Genomic DNA, 21,207 nt, shown 5'->3' on the forward strand with positions numbered 1-21,207 from the left:
GGCTGCCGACACCTGATCCCTGCAGACGCTAGGTGAGGGAGTAGGGGGGAGCTGCACTCACACCAACTGTTACTGATTGGGTTTTTTTCATCCATTTCAATGTAAGCTGAAATTGACATTAACTGACATCTGTGGATTTAAATAGAGTCCTGCCAAGTCTAACTAGAAGTAAGGCTGCAAGTTTGTCACTGAGGTCACAGAAGTCACAGATTCTGTGACTTTCTGTTACCTCTATGGTTTCTTCAGTGGTTGGTGCGCCTGGCCTGGGGGCAGCTAAAGCAGCCCATGCCAGGCCCATTGGCTGCTGCTGCGGCCATCTCGGGCCACTGCACCCTCCTCCCGCAGCAGCAGCAGGAGTTTGGGTGTGAGAGGGGGTTGGAGCACAGTACGGGGTGAGGCGGGCTCTGGGCAGCGCTTACCTAGGGGGCTCCTCAGATGCAGGAACATCCCCCTCGCTCAGCTCCTAGCCGGAGGTGTGGCCAGGCAGCTCTGCGCGCTGCCTGTGTGAAGGCACCGCCCCCACAGCTCTCATTGGCCATGGTTCCTGGCCAATGGGAGCTGTGAAACAGAGCTGCCTGGCCATGCCTCTGTCTAGGAGCTGAGCTGGGGGGGATGTCCCCACTTCCGGGGAGGCACGGAGCCAGGTATGTAGCCTGTTGGCCCCAGCAAACCCCCACCCTCCCACCCAGCACCAGCAGGAGTCCCGGGCCGCACGCCACCACCCACACAGCACCAGTGCGGGTCCCAGGCCGCGCATGCCCAGGCTGCTCCCCCACCAAGATTTAGTCCAGGGCATACAGTAGAAGTCATGGACAAGTCACGGGAAGTGAATTTTTGTTTATTGACCGTGACCTGTCCATGACGTTTACTAAAAATACCCGACTAAAATAAAGCCTTAACTATAAGGCAGAAGGATCACTTGTTCAGTAACTGGCCACCAAGCACTGAGTATGGGAGGGCTACTGACTCCTCTCCATATCTTCCCTCCCCCAGCAAAAGAACAAGGGTAAGTTTCAAACATTTCTTTTTCCTTGCATTTGCTTCTGTAATAAACTAAATTAGGTATAGAGAAAAATAACCCAGCTGGGTTAGGGGACTAGTTCCTACACAACTGAGAATACTGTACATATTCTTAAACTACTATTTAAGTGAAAAACTACTATTTTATAAGAAAGCATATAACTAAGGATAAAAAAGGGTAGTTAATGTTAAAAAGTTACAACTTGTTGCATCTGACAGAAGGGGGATCTTTCAAAAATTTCCAACTTTGAAAAGGAATTTTTTTTTAACCAAAAAAAATAAACTTTTGAAAAACTTTGACTAGCCAGTTCTAGTGAGCACCAATAGGTGTTCCAAAAACAAAAAAAAAGGGAGTAAACAGACTATAAACCAATTCCCCTTAACTGCTCAACTTCTACTGCTGGCTCTTGTGAGATCATTATTTCAGAAGTTCTCTAGACATCAAAATCTTCCAGGCAAAAAAGGACTTAAACACTTAAAAAAACGCTTTTTTCTGCTTTGCTTTAACAGTCCCCCCCATTCCATCTCTACAGTCATCCCCCCACACCTCCAAAAGAGGACACAAACCCAACTGCCCCCTGCTTGACCCATGACCTTCAAAATACAGCATGAAAAGTTAAATGACAAACATTAATAATAAAAAGGCCTACATGGTCACAAGAACTCCACCAAGTTGCAGTGGGGGAGGTTCAGGTTGGATATTAGGAAAAACTTTTTCACTAGGAGGGTGGTGAAACACTGGAATGCATTACCTAGGGAGGTGGTGGAATATCCTTCCTTAGATATTTTTAAGGTCAGGCTTGACAAAGCCCTGGCTGGGATGATTTAGTTGGGGATTGGTCCTGCTTTGAGCAGGGGGCTGGACTAGATGACCTCTTGAGGTCCCTTCCAACCCTGATATTCTATGATTCTATGAACTTGCATACAAATTCTACAATTCCATTAAAAAAAACTGATTAGAGTATTAGAAATCCAAATTTTACATCCAGCTTTTCTATGAAAAAGTCACATTAAATGTTTTTATAGAGCCTTACAAATAGGGAATTTATGTTGCTGTACACAAGGATTTAATAAATAAATCAGAAGTTTATCATCTTTGCTTTCCTAATATCAATTACTGGAACATGGTACATATCTACTTTTTCCACACCTGCCAAGCTCAGTCAAGGTTTCTAACATCAGTCACCATCTCAATTATATCACTGACTAAAACAGTCAGGAGGTGCATGACTGTGCAAAATACAGGTTTTATTCATTCTAAATGATCACCTTCTCTGCACAGAAGGCTGCCAATCTTGGCTCTACCATCAGCTGTACTATACATTAAGAACTTGGCAGATTAGCAAAAAACCTTAAAAATCAAGCAGATGTGTGGGCCTCTATACAGAGGAAAATAAAGAATGTAAAAATAAGCTTTCCTTCCCCACCATAAGTACTGATTCAAGAGGATACATTTTTTCCAAGCTTGCAAATAAAACTAGCTATGAAGTTTTAAGGAGTTTTCCATTTGCTCTAGTTTGTCACTTTCCAGTGAATGGCAGACATGTATGGCAAATTAAGTTGAATCACTTATTTTTTGCTCTTGTGTAATTGAACAAGGTAGAGAAGAAGAATGAAGAGGGAAGTGGCAAAATTGAAGACAGTACACATGCATCTTCAGTACAAGACCATACTGGAGATGCTAGCAGTGATGAGAAGCAGAAAACTGTAACCATTTTCAAGGAATAAGTGAGGTTCATGGCCCCTGAAGAGAAAGACAGCAAAGAATCTCAGAAACACAAGAGGCACACCAATACAAAAAAAAAAAAAAAAATCGATGTACGCCATGTCTTTTTAGATATGGAACACACACTTAACTTGTAGTCTCAGTTTACTTCTCTAAGCCGAACAAAGAAAGAGCACTCTCGCAGGGCCCTGGGAGATTCTACTCAGTGCACTCAAGCTATTAATAATGCAATGCATATGGAAAGAGGGTGATTTCCCAGAGTGACTAACAAAGCTGCAAAAAGAAAAGGAGGACTTGTGGCACCTCAGAGACTAACAAATTTATTTGAGCATAAGCTTTCTTGAGCTACAGCTCACTTCCTCACTAAGTTTAAAAAGAGGCTTGGAGCGGTTTTTAATTGACACTGAAGGGCACCAATTTACACCCAGACTTCATATTTATATCCACTTCAAAATGTATTTTCTTTTAATTTAAATAAGCTGTTTTAGATTTTATTTAAATTATAACTTTCTTTTTTAAATATAAACCTGTTTAAAATGAAATATTAATTTGCTACAAAATATGTTAAGGCCTAAAATTATTACAATCTCTTAAAACATTTAAATAATAAATGTGCTGATTCCATGAGCCTCAATCATAAACTGAGTTAAAGGCTGCTTTTCTATATAAATAATTGATCGGGGAAAAACTGACTTTTGAAGTCAAGCTTTATAAATATGGCATAGTGGATCATGTACTGTATTAAGGGCCTGATCCTGTCGGGGAGGGGATCCAGAGGCTGCGGTATTGAGTGCAACAGACTGGCAAAGTCATCACAGGGGATGGGACCTGCCTCTGACTCCAGGAGACACCATCACATATCTCATCATGATCATCTACTGAGCTCATCTGGGTGGCCCTATAGTCCTATTTATAGCTTCTCCTTACCTGAGCTCTGATTGGCTCAGCTCTCAAATTACAATTATTTAGGACTCCAGCCACCTTGGAAACTTACTCTCCAGCTTACAGAAAAGCACTAATCTGCACAGGAACTACCAGCCCTTGTTTCTGGATGGTTCTGGACACTTCAACTAAATGGCCTTGTTCCGTTTCCTTGCAGGTGTATACAGAGATATATACAAACAGAAATCCATTAATTTCTCAACTGCCTCCCTCTTTCTTTAAATAAAATACTACAATGCAAAAGGCATGTGAGTTACATGAGCAGAAGTCATGGATTGCTGTTAGTTCTTGTGTTTTCCTGGAAGTAGAGATAGGGGGTGGAAGTGGAGTTATGTAACAAAGGAGGAGTTGAGTGTTCGACCAGAAAGGAGTAACACTGGTGGTCAAAGCAGGACACTGTGAAAAGAACGAAGGACATTCTTCTGACTGCAGCCGCTAGTGTTGATTTCAAGACCTGAGAATTGGAGGGGAAAAACTGCCATGGCTGCAGGTCGTAAAAAGGACCCTATTTGGGAATATTTTCAAGAAATTCCTGTACCTCTGGATAAAAAATAAACATGTCTAATGTAAACTGCGAAACAAAAAAATGCAAGTCCTGGTTGTAAGAATGAATGTCATTATGACAAATGCTCCTCAAAGGCAATGACTTTGAAGAGGATATGGACATGTCTGAACAATCTGGATCAACTGGTTAGTACATTTATTTTTGCACCATTCTTAAGGACTGCCTACCATTTCTTACTATGCTAGTAAATGATAACTTAGATTGTCATAAATTTGTATTTTGGATGTAATAGAATAAAATTCAAGTGTAGACCTTTCTCACAGACAAGCTGCAAACGTAGCAAAGATGAGAAGAAATCTAGAAGAAGAAAACAAAGGCAACCTGAAAACTTACAACATATGGATTCAATGCTCATTTGACTAAAATACAACTCCAGGAATAAAGGAAAACATTGAAATTGCAGAATACTTCTGTAACAACCACTTTGCTTCAGTTTCACTAGAGAGAGAAGAAGGATCCAAACTAATTCTACCCAAGACATGCACTTGAATTCAGTGGTTGACCATTCTGAGCCATTTATTAAGAACTGGTCTATTCTGATAATTTGCAAAGAGAATTGTGACAAAATAAATGGAACTATACCAGCCAAAGTGGTCCTAATCAGACTAAAGGGAAATGTAGAAGATATGCTGAATATACAGAAACTTATTTCCACATTATTTGGCAAACTGCAGAAAGATTGCTGCGGTATTGTTGAGGCTGCTGAAATTTGGAAAGAACTTTGAGGCAGTGAAGAAATACCCAACAACAAAATTAAATTGCAAGCAGTAAAGAAACAGATGGATCAAGCACTTACTCCACCTCATGTTTTGCTAATATTCTCAACCCAAAGTACCAAGTAGATGTCTAACTGCTGAAGAAGATGCTGCTATGACATGGGCATCTAAATTACCCATCAATCATGCCAACCATAATACATTTCAGGGCTGGAAGGTGAACCATTCAAGCAGTACACATTTGTTGATGTTTAAAAGCAAGTCACACCACTGAATTGGTGGAAGTCACTAGCTAAGCACCTGGAACAAGAATTTGTTGATGTGCAAAACCAGTTTTTGACAGCACGGTCCTCTCTTCTGAAGGCACAAATATAATATTTTCTTCATTTGGACTAATTCATTCAAAGTTGATAAACCAATTGAGAGTTGAAAAAGCAGGAAAACTTGTCTCTCTTCCAGCCTATGAATAAAAATGAGGGAGGGAGGGATGAGATCTACTAGTCTGAAAAATATGAAGAGCAGCCTAAGGGCAGGTCTTCACTACCCGCTGGATCGGCGGGTAGTGATCGATCTATCGGGAATCGATTTATCGTGTCTCGTCTTGACACGATAAATCAATCCCCAAATGCGCTCCCCGTCGACTCCGGAACTCCAGCTCGCGAAAGGCGGAAGCGGAGTCGACAGGGGAGCGGAAGCGGTTGACTCGACGCTGTCCTCACGCCAGGTAAGTCGACCTAAGATACGCAGTCTTCTGCTACGCTATTCGCGAATCTGAAGTTGAGTATCTTAGGTCGACCCCCCCCTAGTGTGGACCAGGGCTATGTAATTTAGGAGGCTGTCTTCTCATTTTCGGTAGACTTAGGTGAGTAGGAAACTAAGCTCCAGTCCCTTTCACTGAGGCATATTTGCTTAAATTAAATGTATATAGTTATAGCATACCCCTCCAGTAGCAAAAAGATGTACCAAACCTTGTGTAAAAGCTCTATTTAGTTGTAAATTAACATGTTTTAATGGTTATATTAACCAGTAATAATACACCTCTCTCAGAAAGTAAGAGAAGTACAAATGGGAAAATTGATTAAAATTATTTAAATAATCGAGGCTTTTCACTTTGTGATTTACTTCAAGGCGCCCTACTAGATTCTCTCCTTGTATTTACCCAAAATGATCGGACTACATTACTCTAATAAAAACAGCCATTTAGTGGCATAGAATTACTTGGAACTGCAGTTTAGGCTTGGTATTGTTTTGTGAGGGAGGGAAGGAGAAAAATGAGCGAGATAAACACATTTGTTTCTTCGCTTAAAAAAAGAACGTTATCTTTACTTCCAAATACAAACACCTATGATACACTTTAGAATTCAGGCTTCCATTTAATATTGGAACATTTCTTGTAATTCAAATGCAGAATTAACTAATACTACAAGAGTTTCCAATAACTTATTTACTCAATTAAGCTATAAAACCATTAATAGCTGGGAAATTAATCAGGACCAGATATTTGGTTTTTTTTAATCAAATAGTTTCTTATGTTCAACAACTTTTCAGTAATAGTTACAGTTAACCATTTATGCTGTTTAATATATCTTCTGCTAGTACACAATGAATCCCCAACAGTATCATGAGAACAGTTTTAGCCTGGTAACTTTGTTGTCTACCACAGAAAGATTTTAAAAATTCCCTGTATGAATGAGTACGCTTTTATGAAAGCTAAAACCAAAACCAATGTGACAATCATTTCCAAATCAGAGAATCGCTGCACGGCAATTTACTTGACATATTATAATTTCAACCAGCAGATGTAACTTGTATTTTCAATTACATAAAGTTGTGAGCAAAAGAGCCAAGATAAAGTCAGTTTTGGTCATATGCCTATTTTAATCAGATAAATAAAAAAGTTGTCTGGTGAACTGAGGGTATATTTGCTCAGTGATTTATGGTACGTTAAATCAGTTTAACATGCAAGCGTAGGATTTGGCCTTAAAACAGTACTCCCTCAGCTGTTAGATGATACAATAATGGTAAGTTATTTGAAAGATTACATTGATCACCTTTTGAGCACCTACAGAGAGTACACACAATGGAATACTAATTTGGCCTTGTTATCATGTACAAGAGCTGCTATTCAGTATTTTAAATTCGTTCATTTTAAAAGGAAGTGCAAACATTTAATTCTTGATGTGGGATCTTAGTATCTTTAAAGCTGTCTTTCAAAAAAAATTAGCAGTTGGAAAACTTACTATTTTTGTAAAATTTAAATTGGATAGGAATGGAATCCAATCCTGGCTGAGACCTTCACGTAATACAAATATATAAAAATTAGTCTCATCAAGTAGTTTACTATAGTTTCAAAGCCATAAATAACCTTCTCGTTCTTCTTTTCTGCATCCAGTGGCTGCTTTGGATTTTCTCTTCGAGCCGTCTGAATTATTTCATCCTCAGACACTTCAAGAACAGGCCGTCCATTAGGCTGCATATGTAATCAAAAATTTAAATCAGATTAAATCTGAGAGGGCAGGTGAAGCAAACCACAGAATGTAAGTTACATAATTACAAAGATAGTATGAGAGGTTTTCTTTGAAGCCAACTGTAGTTCTATGCACTATGGGGAAAGAACCCAAATGCTAGCTTAATTACCTTTTAATGTAAAGCAATTTAATTTTATATTTTCAAAGCTTATTTTCAAAATTTCTGAAGTCTGCTACTGTGGTTGTATATACTATATGGAGTCAAGAAACAAGTACACGAACTAGTAAATATTCTAAATGCAGCTGGATAAAAATCAGACTAGTAGTTTCTACAGCTAGTCTGTTGAATAGCAACTGTCTTGCATATTGTAAACAAGCAGATTAAGAGTGAAGGAAAGCCTTGACATTTATAGTAATATCTATACCACACTGTAACCAATTATGTAGTGGAATATTATACAGCTTTACTATTTTTAATGTAAACAAACATGAAGTAAAAGTGGTGGACACCTGAAGTATTTTATCAATCTTTATATCGAGGGATAATATATAATTGCTCCTAGACAACAAAATGTGCATCTGTAAAACTTTCAGGAACTTTAGGTCTGATCTAAACAACTGTAGCTTGGATTCCAAATAAGTTTTGCTAAACATTACAATTTTTAAAAAAATTCTTCCTGATGAGGTTTAGGATTGTGTATATTGATAGCAATTACTTTAATACACATAAGTGAATGGGCATGTGCATTTGTTTTCTCACATGTATAGACACAGAAGTATACGTAGAGTTCATGTGAGCAACTGCACAAGTACTCAGTTGGAGCAGTGTCCTCTGCAGCATCTCACTGTAATGCAATAATTGCATAAGTACAGCAAACTATTTTCCAGTTAAGCCTCTGGAGCACGAGCCACAATTCTGTTTTGCCAAATGTATTGGGGGAGGGAGGAAGAAGGGGAGAGAGAAAATGGAGAAGTGTTTTCCCCTCAAACCAGTGACTACTTTTCAAAACATCAACTTGGTCAGACACCAAGTTCTTAAAACTACAAGTTGCAAATGTAGTGGGTTACCTATTTAAATTAAAAACAAAAATAAACCACACATACACACATGGATATGTACGCTATTAAAAATCTGAAGCTGGGTGAAATTTTTAAGACATTATTCACTGAAAAAAGCAGTTTTGGTCAACCCAAAACCATTCTCAAAATGTGACTCAAATAAATCATTTCAGCCAATGTTTCTGAAGGAGGGCCCCTCATGAACCAGTCACAAGATGGTAAGAGGAGAAGAAGGTGCACATATAACTTTAGGCCTATTAGTTATGGCACTCACCTAGGATGTGAGAGACCTGGGTTTTAATTACCGTTTTTGTCACATTTATGTGGAGAAGGGATTTGAATTTGGATCTCCCACCTTACAGGAGAGCGCCCTAGCAACCAGGCTATGGGATATTCTGGGTCTCTCTCAAGCTTTCCTGTTGAAGTTGCTCCACTGTGTATACATAATTAAATAGTCATTGGAAAAGGCTCATGAACTTGGGTCTCCCACCTCCAAGGTAAGTACCCTAATCTCTAGGCTATAGGAATCTCACATTCTGACCTGGCGACTATTCAAGTATTTTATGCAAAGCAGAACAGCTTCAACTTGAGAAAGAGAGACCTATACCAGAATAACTCATGGCCGAACAGCTAGCACTCGCCTGCAAATTCAAATTTCTTGTCCACATCAGACAGAGGGAAGAAATGAACCCCAGTTCACAAGTGATTTCCCTAACCACTGTGCTAAAGGTTATAAGGCGACACCACTTCCTGCTTCCAGCCAGTTTGGGAATCTAGTCTTATTTATTTTGCTTTCAGGTGGGGAAAAAAAGCCCAGAACTAAACAACCATTTTGTTTTTGTTGACCCAAATGTTTTCTTTGACTTGAAATGAATTGTGTGTCTACTTTTTTGATGTGCTCAAATTTTTTGGATTCAGTTCAACCTGAACTAATTTTTTTTTTTTTTTTTAAATATTTTGGAACTGCCAGTGAACTGAAAAAAAATCTGTAATTTGCAAGGCTCCACTTAAATCTGGATTATTTAAAAAAACACTCCGAAATAAAGACCTCTGCACTTTTATTTAAAGTATTTCTGCAGTACCCCTTACCTTTTTTCCCCACTCTTCTGACAGTCTTCAGTCAGACTGTTATTCCTAAGTGCTGTATTAGTACAAAGTAGTAATAAAGGACATTCTTGCTTCCACTTCGACCCAGAGACTTATTATAATTATTAGCCTACACCAACCTCCTTCTCCCTCCTATAGAGCACAGAGAGAAAAAAGGGGCATGAAGGTTTAAAACAAACAAAAGGAAGTTCATGCAACAGTCAACTTGTGGAACTAGTTGCCAGGGGATGTTGTGAAGGCCAAAACTATAACAATTAAAAAAAAAATGAGGTAAGTTCATGGAGGACAGGTCCATCAATGGCTATTAGCCAAGATGGTCAGGAACGCAACCCCATGCTCTGGGTGTCCCTAAGCCTTTGACTGCCTGATGCTGGGACTGGACAACAGGGGATAGATCATTTGATGATTGCCCTGGTCTTTTCATTCTCTTTGAAGCATCTGGCATTGGCCACTGTTGGAAGACAAGATACTGGGCTAGATGAACCATTGGTCTAACCCAATAGGGCCATTCTTATGAAGATTTCATCGCCTGCCTATATATCATTTAAGTTACGTTTCCATGATGTGTTTAGTCTGCATGGCATCTTATTTAAACTCATCTCCATGGGATAGGTTCAGAGTAGCAGCCGTGCTAGTCTGTATTCGCAAAAAGAAAAGGAGTACTTATGGCACTTAGAGACTAAATAAGTCTCTAAGGTGCCACAAGTACTCCTTTTCTCCATGGGATAGGAGCTGCATCTTCATTTTTATTTGATAGTACCAAATATATTCTTGACTGAATTTATATTTTCTTCTACAGGATACAATTTTAACTAAGAATTAAAAATCATGTTTAATATTAATCTCAAGCACTAGAACTAAAGTTGTTGCATTTAATTTTAGAATAGGTCAACTGTATGTTAAATGGTATACTACTTTAATACCCACTGACAGATTCAACAAGAAACATTTGATAGATGGAAGAACTGCTACTTATTAGCACTTAGTATATCTAGCCCTTACGCTGCCTTCATAACTATTCTAAGGCCAGGTCTGCATTACAAACTTACACTGATATAACTGCGTCATTCAGGTTGTGAAAATCCACACTTCTGATCGACATAGTTATACAGTCCTAACCACTGGTGTGAACAGAGCTATGTTGATGGGAGAGCTTCTCCCATTGACAAAACTACTGCCTCTTGTGGAGGTGGATTAACCATGCCGATGAGAGTTCTCCCATCAGTATAGTAGCATCCTCACTAAAGCGCTGCAGCTGCACTGTTGTAGCTGTTTAAGTGTAGACCTGCCTCTTCAGTGACTTGACTTAGCAGATACATACTCTTCAGATTTTCATTCGTTATGCATCGTCTATTTGGAAAGCCAAAAATATAGAACTGCTGTCCATTGTAACTGATTTAATGCCCAAGAGTGAACACACACTGTCTGCACACAGGACGTGCTGCCAACTGTTGAGTGTGCATTTTTTGTGGGACCTGAAGTGACATGAGTGAAAAGTGCTATTCTGCCTTATGGTGGCTTAAAGACTATGCTATCCTGCCTTCCTCTTCCTCTCAATTTTCAACGGTCAGCTGAACAATTTTAGGGAACTTCAGGATTTAAACAAAAATTCTGAAAAAATGTTACTAGAAGTGTACAGCCTTAACTGCAAATGGAGAGGTGGAATTCTGGATTCAAATTATCTTTAAAAATAGTTGTAATTTTTCACATTTAAATACATCCTGAAAACAATTTTTTTTAAATTATTTTCAGTTCTGAGATAGTCACTACTAAAACTCAAACTCAGCCCTGTATCATAACAATTAAGTTTTCAAATTGCAGAACCTTTTCCAAGTCTCAAATTGATTGTTTTAGAACAAGACTAGGAGTTGATCCAACCTCACTTATGAAAGATTACTCCATTTGATCCTTTATTTAAATAGTAAAAAGTATCAAAATCTGCTATGTTACAGTATTCTTACACAGAACCCATGACACTTTCCATAGCATAGAACAGTGGTTCCCTATTATTGTTTTTAAACTAAAGGCAACCCATCAACTGCATTGTCTTTTTTTGAGTCCCACCCAGGATCCAAATTCAAGGGGGAGCAAACGCCAGAGACCAGCATCATCCTCAGCCTCCCAAGGGGACACCAACCACCAGCAGCTGCGGCGAGGCAGCCGCGTCGCTGCGGGGAGAAGCTGCTCTGAGGCCTGCTCCGACCAGCCCGGGGCAGGGGGTTAACGGTAAGACTAACGCTTACTGGTTAATTGTTTAATAGTTTACATCCCTACCGTCAATATAATAAAACCACCTCAACGAGTAGCAGTAGCTATGTTGGCGGGAGAAGCTCTCCCATTGACAGTGTCACGCAAATGAGCGCTTATGCCAGCGAAATTTATGTCACTCAGAGGCGTGGTTTTTTTCATACCCCATGTCATAATTATAAAGGGAAGAGTAAACACCTTTAAATCCCTCCTGGCCAGAGGAAAAACCCTTTCGCCATGTCAGGGCTCCTTCCCCACTCTGAACTCTAGGGTACAGATGTGGGGACCTGCATGAAAAACCCCCTAAGCTTATTTTTATCAGCTTAGGTTAAAACTTCCCCAAGGTATCCTAGCTTCTTAACCCTTTACAGGTGAAAGGGTTTTTCCTCTGGCCAGGAGGGATTTAAAAGGTGTTTACCCTTCCTTTTATATTTATGACGTCTCTAGAACAACGTAAGTTTTGCCAACATTGGCGGCAATGTAGACATGGCCTTAGGCTTAGTCCTGCAGGGGACAGTAGCCACTGCTGTGGGACAAGCTCATTATCCAAATATCCCCACTCTCCCCCAAGGCCTCCCCTCTGCACCAGGCCCATGACACATCTAGAACCTTCCCACAAGCAGAACATGCAGCATTGTTTCGTATACTTAGCTAAACAAACCCATCCATCCACCTAGGGTTGGTACATGGTCAAACCACAGGACTATGGTATACTCTGGTGTGGTGGTCTCTAACTATTCTACAATGTATAAATAATTAAACTTTAAAAAGGGATAACAGTGAATAGTCATGATAAATGCCTATGAAGTGCCACCATGAATGATTATCACCTGGTGACCTAGGATGTGGGGGAGACAAGCTGAAGTCCCTGCTCCAATGACCAATTATTTATACAAAGTGGAATTGCTTCTGGAGGAGGAACAGAGACCCACACCAATATATTCCACAGCCCAGTAGTTTGGGCACTCTCCTGAGATGGGGGAGACTTGTGTTCAACATCAGACAGAGGGGGAATTCCACATCACAGGCGAGTACCTTAATCACTGGGCACTGATGAAGGTGACACTACTACTAATTCCTCATCCTCCAGCTGATTTGTGAATCTAACCTTTTAAAAAGAATAAAAAAATCCCTTTTGGGTTGAACAGAATGTGTTTCATTTGGCCTGAATTTTTTTTTTCTTTTTCAATTTTCTGAAATTTTTTTGCATTTGATTCAAACTGAATTTTTTTTTTCAAAACTGCCTGTGAACTGAAAAAGTCAGTTATTAGCCCAGCTTTGTCCACTGGAGAAAAGAGTTTAAAATTGAAGGCTATGGGAAAGTGAGTAACACTCCCCTTGCACCAGCTAGAAAGCAGAGCAGTGTTAGCAAAGAACCCCACCGAACCTTGTAGGAGCCAGGAGGCTCTGGGATTGGAGGTGAAAAAAAATAAGTCTTAAGAGGAGATAAAGAGAATGCTTGTGCTCCCTGCCAGCAGCAAGAGAAGGCATGTGCTTCACGATTATTACTCATCTGGTAAGCAGAGGAGACTAAAGAAAGTCTCACAAGCAAGACCTAGGGACAGCACACCTTGGTAATAATCCCTATAGACTCCTCTTTCAAGCACCTGGCAGAGGCAGAGATTGACTTCTCCACTGGATGTTGACTCCAAACAGTGAGCTATCCCCATCTTTTGAATCAATCTATGGCTAGTAAGTTTGGTCCTCTGGCTAGTAGCAAAGGTATTACTGGAGATTACTACTGTCATAATCAAATATACTCACTAAACAGTTTTGGCTATTTGACTAACTAACATTAATTTATATTAGAAACTTTAGATTGGATATTATTTGACTAGCATACTGGCAAGTAGTACACAACTGTTTTATTCCTTTAAGTTGCAATGAGTATAGCCGTAGTGGTGTTCTTTACTCTACGTACGGGTGGTAAGCGTCAGGTAAATTTTTCAAGCCCTGCATGCAGTAATACATGAAAGTTGAAGGTTACCTGCCACAGTGAAAGCTCAGTAATTAAACAGAATATTAAATTTTATATATTTATTTTTAACTAGACATTGGTAGTTTTCATCTCATACAAACATATATGTCCACATAGCGTTGTATTCACATTTTGATCAGTTTATTTTTAAAATGATACTACAGCTTAAAATATTTAACCTTATTTAAAATTTGACAACACTGGAAGGATTAACAAACTACTGGGACAGAGCCTGATAATTTTTTTTCATGAGAAATAGGGTTAACTGGATTAGATGCATAATAAAGAACAGCATAGTTAATTACATGTATCATTGTGTGTGTATATATTTATGGATTCAGTATGTATATTTTCTTTTACAAAAGATTTGTGTTCATCGGGAATTAAAAATAATAGAAGTAATTTTTAAAGACGACAATACACTTATTAAAAACTCAAGTACTTTGGTGGAAGGATGTGTGTTTAAGTTAGTAAGTGGGCTTGGTCCCTTTTGTTTCTTGATGAAGAAGGCCTCAAACGTCTGTTAATTATTTTTGCTTTTATTTTTCTTAGATATATAAAGAATGCTAAGTCTATTCTTTCCTGATTGCTGGGGAACATCCTGGAGGACTCAGATGTGTGTGCCTTCACTGAATAAGCAGGATTTTGAATCTTTAACAAATATACCCGCTCTCTAAAATGGTAATTAATCAAAGTTTTAAACAGTCTGAATAAAATACCCTCCCCTTCCAGTTTCTCAGCTTTCACTCTATGGATTCTGAAAAGGTAATAATTTCACTGGTTCTTGGTCACCATAGAGTTTTCCAGGAGTGAAGACTTTAATTTCCAATTATAAAAAAAGGAGGAATACCCACTTAGCCATTCTTCTTCACAAAGCAAAGAACCAGAAAAAGGTATAAGCCCAGTTTCTTTCCACTTTGCAGATCAGTTAAACTCTCACTTATTTAGATCTTATGAGAGGCAACTGAAAGGCAAGTTTATAACAGGTCAAATGACATCTACTCCACTTTCTTCCATCCTATGTCAGCAAAAACAGTATTAAAACTATTTAGCCAAAGCAGAAAGCTACAGACCAACCGGTCCAGGACCCAAACCTCCGACAAGAAAGGAAGAGCTTTAGAAGGGTGTGCAGTAACTTGATGCATGAGATTAGTTTGCTCACTAGCTGAAAGTACAGCAAAGCAAGCAATATCAAAAACAAGGTGGATGAGGTAATATCTTTTATTGGACTAACTTCTGATGGAGAGAGAAGCTTTCAAGCCCCAGAGAGCTCTTCTTCAGGTCTGGGAAAGATGTCACTTAAAACTGCCTTCACGAAACAAGGACGCTCCACCAGAGAAGTAGATCGCTTCAAGGAACACACCACACCAATACCCCAAGAGAACTTGCTTCAATACAAAAATAAAACCTCCTCCAACCACACACCCCTAGTTGTTACCTACCACCTCAAAATAGAACCCATGTGGTGTATCATCAAACTACAACCCAAACTTGATGGGGACCGCATCCTGAAAGAAATCTTTCCTGAACCCCCACTTTTGGCTTTCAGACAATCCCGCACCCCCATCATCATCATCAGAAGCAAACTCTCCAGAAACCAGGACACACCAACTCAAAGCAACACCAGAAGACCTATCTCCACTGCTACAATGATCAATACACCTTTCAAGATCCATGGATTCTACACATCCCTATCACAACATGTTGTATACCTCATCCAGTGCACTAAATGCCCCAACAATTACATGGGTGAATCCAGATAATCATTATGCTCTCAAATGAACTTGCACAGGAAAATGACAAGACAAAAATCACCTGTAGGTGAAAAATTACTATGTTTGACTTATCAGTCCCCATCCTCAAGGGAAATCTGCACAATACTTTCACAAGACAAGCCCGGGAGCTTAAATTCATAACTCTGCTAGACACTAAAAATCGTGGATTGAACAGACACACTGGATTAATGGTTTATTACAACAATCTGTAACCCACTAACCCCATCTTTTTGTCCTCTGACTGAGATGTTAACTGGCCACTCAACCCTGAATGGTGCTTTAGAATATGAGCTACCTATTTATATCAAACAATCTGTTCTACCTTGCATTTACCTGTGAAACTCTGAGTACCTTTCCCAGACCTGAAGAACTGTGTGTGACTTGAAAACTTGTCTTTCTTGCCAACAGAAGTTGGTCCAATAAAAGATATTACCTCACCCTCTTTGTCACTAATATCCTGGGATGGACATGGCTACAGCTATGCTACGATATCAAGAACAGACAGTTACCTACACATTGTGATATTTAAAGACTGAAAAAATACAATGGAATTTTAAAGTGGTTTCTTAAGAAACAGCTTTACTTACTTGAGATTATCCTTAGTGCACTTATCACACCCACCAAGTCTCCCTCATTTAGGAAAAAGAAAAAGGAGTACTCATGGCACCTTAGAGAGACTAACAAATTTATTTGAGCATAAGCTTTCGTGAGCTACAGCTCACTTCATCGGATGCTGTAGCTCACGAAAGCTTATGCACAAATTTGTTAGTCTCTAAGATGCCACAAGTACTCCTTTTTCTTTTTGCAAATACAGACTAACACGGCTGCTACTCTGAAACCTGTCATTATGCAAGGCACTGAATTTAGCTGTATGGAGTGGAAATCTATCAGCTTCTTGAAAACATCGGATGCATTCTGTACGAGTTTTTTCAAGAAGTTGATAGATTTCCACTCCATACAGCTAAATTCAGTGCCTTGCATAATGACAGGTTTCAGAGTAGCAGCCGTGTTAGTCTGTATTTGCAAAAAGAAAAAGGAGTACTTGTGGCATCTTAGAGACTAACAAATTTGTGCATAAGCTTTCGTGAGCTACAGCATCCGATGAAGTGAGCTGTAGCTCAGAAAAAGCTTATGCTGAAATATATTTGTTAGTCTTTAAGGTGCCACAAGTACTCCTTTCCTCATTTAGAAATCGCTTTTAGATTATTAAAGTGTGATCCTCTATGGATTATCGATTTTGCTCCATCTTTTCAATGAGACATGCAAAATTTTGAGTTGTCAGCTCAATCTCAAAGTCTGTTGCTTATTGCTACTGTTTACAGTACTTGTTCACTTGTCTGGACTCTGTAATAAACTTAAAAAAATCTAAGCTTCTTGAGTGAAGAGGGGTAAACCTTTAACTTCTGTAGAGTTAAAGCTTTATTAAATTAAAAAGTAATTAAATCTCAAGACCTCAGGGTTTCTTAAAAAGATTCCTAAAGATGAACGAAAGCTGTCCCATCTCCCTGCAAAAAGCTTCAATGCATTTACTGCTACTCAAAGCTTTCCAAGTAGCAAAGCAACTGACAAGAAATCGGCATTCTCACATGAGCTATTCATAATCCAAAGAAACATGCAAATACCAAATCCGTTTCACCCTGCAGCTACTTAGCAAACCTACAGCACTAGGACTACTTGCCCCTGGACTTCACCAGCATCCCCCTCTCACACCAGCGTCCACCTTGCAGCACGATGGTAAGTTTTTCAAACTCTCGATATAAACAAAACATCTAAAACAAGAATGTTGTGGCAGTTTTACTTTAATCTGAAACACACTGCTCAAATTACGGATCATGCTTCTTTCCACCTCCAAATGCCACTGTGAAGCCAGCGGCCCCCCCCTCCCCCGCGTCAGTGAGCCCCCTCACGGGGCCCCCTCCCCCGTCAGTAAGACCTCTCCCCCCTCCACCCCTTCGCTCACCCTGGCCGCTCCTTTCTCCACAAGTCTCTTCTTGTTCCGTTTCTTCTGCTCCTCAGCCTTCAGCAGCAGCGCGGCCGGAGCCGCCTTGTTGGGGACGCCGCCGCCTGTCAGGCCCAGGGCTGCCGCCTCGTCGTCTTCTTCCCGGCCAGCCAGGCTCCGCGGCTGCTTCCTGCGGGAGCCCGTTGCGCAAACCACGGCCCAGAGCAGCCCCAGCAGCAGCAGCAGCCCCAGGGCGGCCGTGGCGAGCAGCACGAGCCAGCTCGGGAGGCCCTGCGGCTCGAGGCCCAGCTCCAGACCCAGCTCTGTGCGCAGCAGGCCCAGCCCGACCGACAGCGCGTCCCGCACCCGGGCCGACACCTCCTCGGCCTGCTGGGCCAGCGCCTCCTGCCAGCTCCGCGCAGCCATCGCTGCTCCCACCCCGGAGGGGCCGAAACCGAGCGCGGGGCGAGCGCTCAAGCCGAGCGCATCTCCCGCTGCCGGGCCCGCACGGGCAGAGCCGGGACCCGCAGCCGGGCCGCCCGCTGCGGCTGAGGGCAGGACGGAGTCGCTGGGAGCGGCCCGCTCAGCTCCGCGGCGTCTCGCTCTATCCCCGCCCCCGGCTCGAGTGCAACGTCACCTCTCAGGCTCCGCTGAACGTCGGCGGACGGCGGCCGCGCAACGTCCCGCCGCACGCGGGGCGCACGGTGACGTAGGGGCGGGGAAGTGGCGCGTGCACCCTCCTCAGGTCTGGCCTAGAGGGGAGTTACGGGCGCGTGCGCTGTTACTCTCTCCCCCTCCCCGTCGCCAGGGCTCCAGCCGCTCCCTCCCTAGAGCTGTCAATCTACGCCCCCCCCAGCGGGGCGGAGCGAGTCACCAGCTCCACGTGGCACGGAGAGCTCTGGCTGCCGTCTGCCCCATGCTACTAGGGAGCGCGAGCCCCGGCTGGTGCGGGGGCCCGGGGCGTGACCACGAGCCACTGAAGCATTTTCTTCCCGAGGTGCGCTAGGAGGGGCTAGCATTGAGTTACACATTGACAGGGTGGGACACCCCAATAGCCCCTTGCTTAGAATCAATCATAGAATATCAGGGTTGGAAGGGACCCCTGAAGGTCATCTAGTCCAACCCCCTGCTCGAAGCAGGACCAATTCCCAGTTAAATCATCCCAGCCAGGGCTTTGTCAAGCCTGACCTTAAAAACTTCCAAGGAAGGAGATTCCACCACCTCCCTAGGCAACGCATCCCAGTGTTTCACCACCCTCTTAGTGAAAAAGTTTTTCCTAATATCCAATCTAAACCTCCCCCACTGCAACTTGAGACCATTACTCCTCGTTCTGTCATCTGCTACCATTGAGAACAGTCTAGAGCCATCCTCTTTGGAACCCCCTTTCAGGTAGTTGAAAGCAGCTATCAAATCCCCCCTCATTCTTCTCTTCCGCAGGCTAAACAATCCCAGCTCCCTCAGCCTCTCCTCATAAGTCATGTGTTCTAGACCCCTAATCATTTTTGTTGCCCTTCGCTGGACTCTCTCCAATTTATCCACATCCTTCTTGTAGTGTGGGGCCCAAAACTGGACACAGTACTCCAGATGAGGCCTCACCAATGTCGAATAGAGGGGGACGATCACGTCCCTCGATCTGCTCGCTATGCCCCTACTTATACATCCCAAAATGCCATTGGCCTTCTTGGCAACAAGGGCACGCTGCTGACTCATATCCAGCTTCTCGTCCACTGTCACCCCTAGGTCCTTTTCTGCAGAACTGCTGCCTAGCCATTCGGTCCCTAGTCTGTAGCGGTACATTGGATTCTTCCGTCCTAAGTGCAGGACCCTGCACTTATCCTTATTGAACCTCATCAGATTTCTTTTGGCCCAATCCTCCAATTTGTCTAGGTCCTTCTGTATCCTATCCCTCCCCTCCAGCGTATCTACCACTCCTCCCAGTTTAGTATCGTCCGCAAATTTGCTGAGAGTGCAATCCACACCATCCTCCAGATCATTTATGAAGATATTGAACAAAACCGGCCCCAGGACTGACCCCTGGGGCACTCCACTTGACACCGGCTGCCAACTAGACATGGAGCCATTGATCACTACCCGTTGAGCCCGACAATCTAGCCAGCTTTCTACCCACCCTATAGTGCATTCATCCAGCCCATACTTCCTTAACTTGCTGACAAGAATACTGTGGGAGACCGTGTCAAAAGCTTTGCTAAAGTCAAGAAACAATACATCCACTGCTTTCCCTTCATCCACAGAACCAGTAATCTCATGATAAAAGGCGATTAGATTAGTCAGGCATGACCTTCCCTTGGTGAATCCATGCTGGCTGTTCCTGATCACTTTCCTCTCATGCAAGTACTTCAAGATTGATTCTTTGAGGACCTGCTCCATGATTTTTCCAGGGACTGAGGTGAGGCTGACTGGCCTGTAGTTCCCAGGATCCTCCTTCTTCCCTTTTTTAAAGATTGGCACTACATTAGCCTTTTTCCAGTCATCCGGGACTTCCCCGGTTTGCCACGAGTTTTCAAAGATAATGGCCAATGGCTCTGCAATCACAGCCGCCAATTCCTTCAGCACTCTCGGATGCAACTCGTCCGGCCCCATGGACTTGTGCACGTCCAGCTTTTCTAAATAGTCCCTAACCACCTCTATCTCCACAGAGGGCTGGCCATCTCTTCCCCATTTTGTGATGCCCAGCGTAGCAGTCTGGGAGCTGACCTTGTTAGTGAAAACAGAGGCAAAAAAAGCATTGAGTACATTAGCTTTTTCCACATCCTCTGTCACTAGGTTGCCTCCCTCATTCAGTAAGGGGCCCACACTTTCCTTGGCTTTCTTCTTGTTGCCAACATACCTGAAGAAACCCTTCTTGTTACTCTTGACATCTCTCGCTAGCTGCAGCTCCAGGTGCGATTTGGCCCTCCTGATTTCATTCCTACATGCCCGAGCAATATTTTTATACTTTTTCCTGGTCATATGTCCAACCTTCCACTTCTTGTAAGCTTCTTTTTTATGTTTAAGATCCGCTAGGATTTCACCGTTAAGCCAAGCTGGTCGCCTGCCATATTTACTATTCTTTCGACTCATTGGGATGGTTTGTCCCTGTAACCTCAACAGGGATTCCTTGAAATACAGCCAGCTCTCCTGGACTCCTTTCCCCTTCAAGTTAGTCCCCCAGGGGATCCTGGCCATCCGTTCCCTGAGGGAGTCGAAGTCTGCTTTCCTGAAGTCCAGGGTCCGTATCCTGCTGCTTACCTTTCTTCCCTGCGTCAGGATCCTGAACTCAACCAACTCATGGTCACTGCCTCCCAGATTCCCATCCACTTTTGCTTCCCCCACTAATTCTACCTGGTTTGTGAGCAGCAGGTCAAGAAAAGCGCCCCCCCTAGTTGGCTCCTCTAGCACTTGCACCAGGAAATTGTCCCCTACGCTTTCCAAAAACTTCCTGGATTGTCTATGCACCGCAGTATTGCTTTCCCAGCAGATATCAGGAAAATTAAAGTCACCCATGAGAATCAGGGCATGCGATCTAGTAGCTTCCGTGAGCTGCCGGAAGAAAGCCTCATCTACCTCATCCCCCTGGTCCGGGGCACTGCGCTTGCTCGAGAGGGAAGCGCAGTGCCCCGCAGACTCTCAGCAGCCCCTCCCGTCTGTTGTGGGGGCCAGGATGT

At 42.3% G+C, this 21,207-nt stretch overlaps 1 protein-coding gene across 1 annotated transcript in view; it reads right to left on the reverse strand.

Annotated features, from left to right (window-relative positions):
- MTDH (metadherin) overlaps nt 1-18,248 on the reverse strand; it is a 52,123-nt gene extending 33,875 nt beyond the window's left edge. The window contains exons 1-2 of the mRNA XM_077809958.1: nt 17,564-18,248; nt 7,335-7,439 (exon numbers count right to left, since the gene is read on the reverse strand). Of these exons, the coding sequence (XP_077666084.1) occupies nt 7,335-7,439; nt 17,564-17,968 (510 nt within the window). The 5' untranslated portion in view covers nt 17,969-18,248. The remainder of the gene's footprint in view (nt 1-7,334; nt 7,440-17,563) is intronic.
- Between the last annotated feature and the right edge of the window lie 2,959 nt (nt 18,249-21,207).

The sequence above is a fragment of the Eretmochelys imbricata genome, chromosome 2, assembly GCF_965152235.1.
Source record: "Eretmochelys imbricata isolate rEreImb1 chromosome 2, rEreImb1.hap1, whole genome shotgun sequence".
In the NCBI taxonomy this organism is placed as follows: Eukaryota; Metazoa; Chordata; order Testudines; family Cheloniidae; genus Eretmochelys; species Eretmochelys imbricata.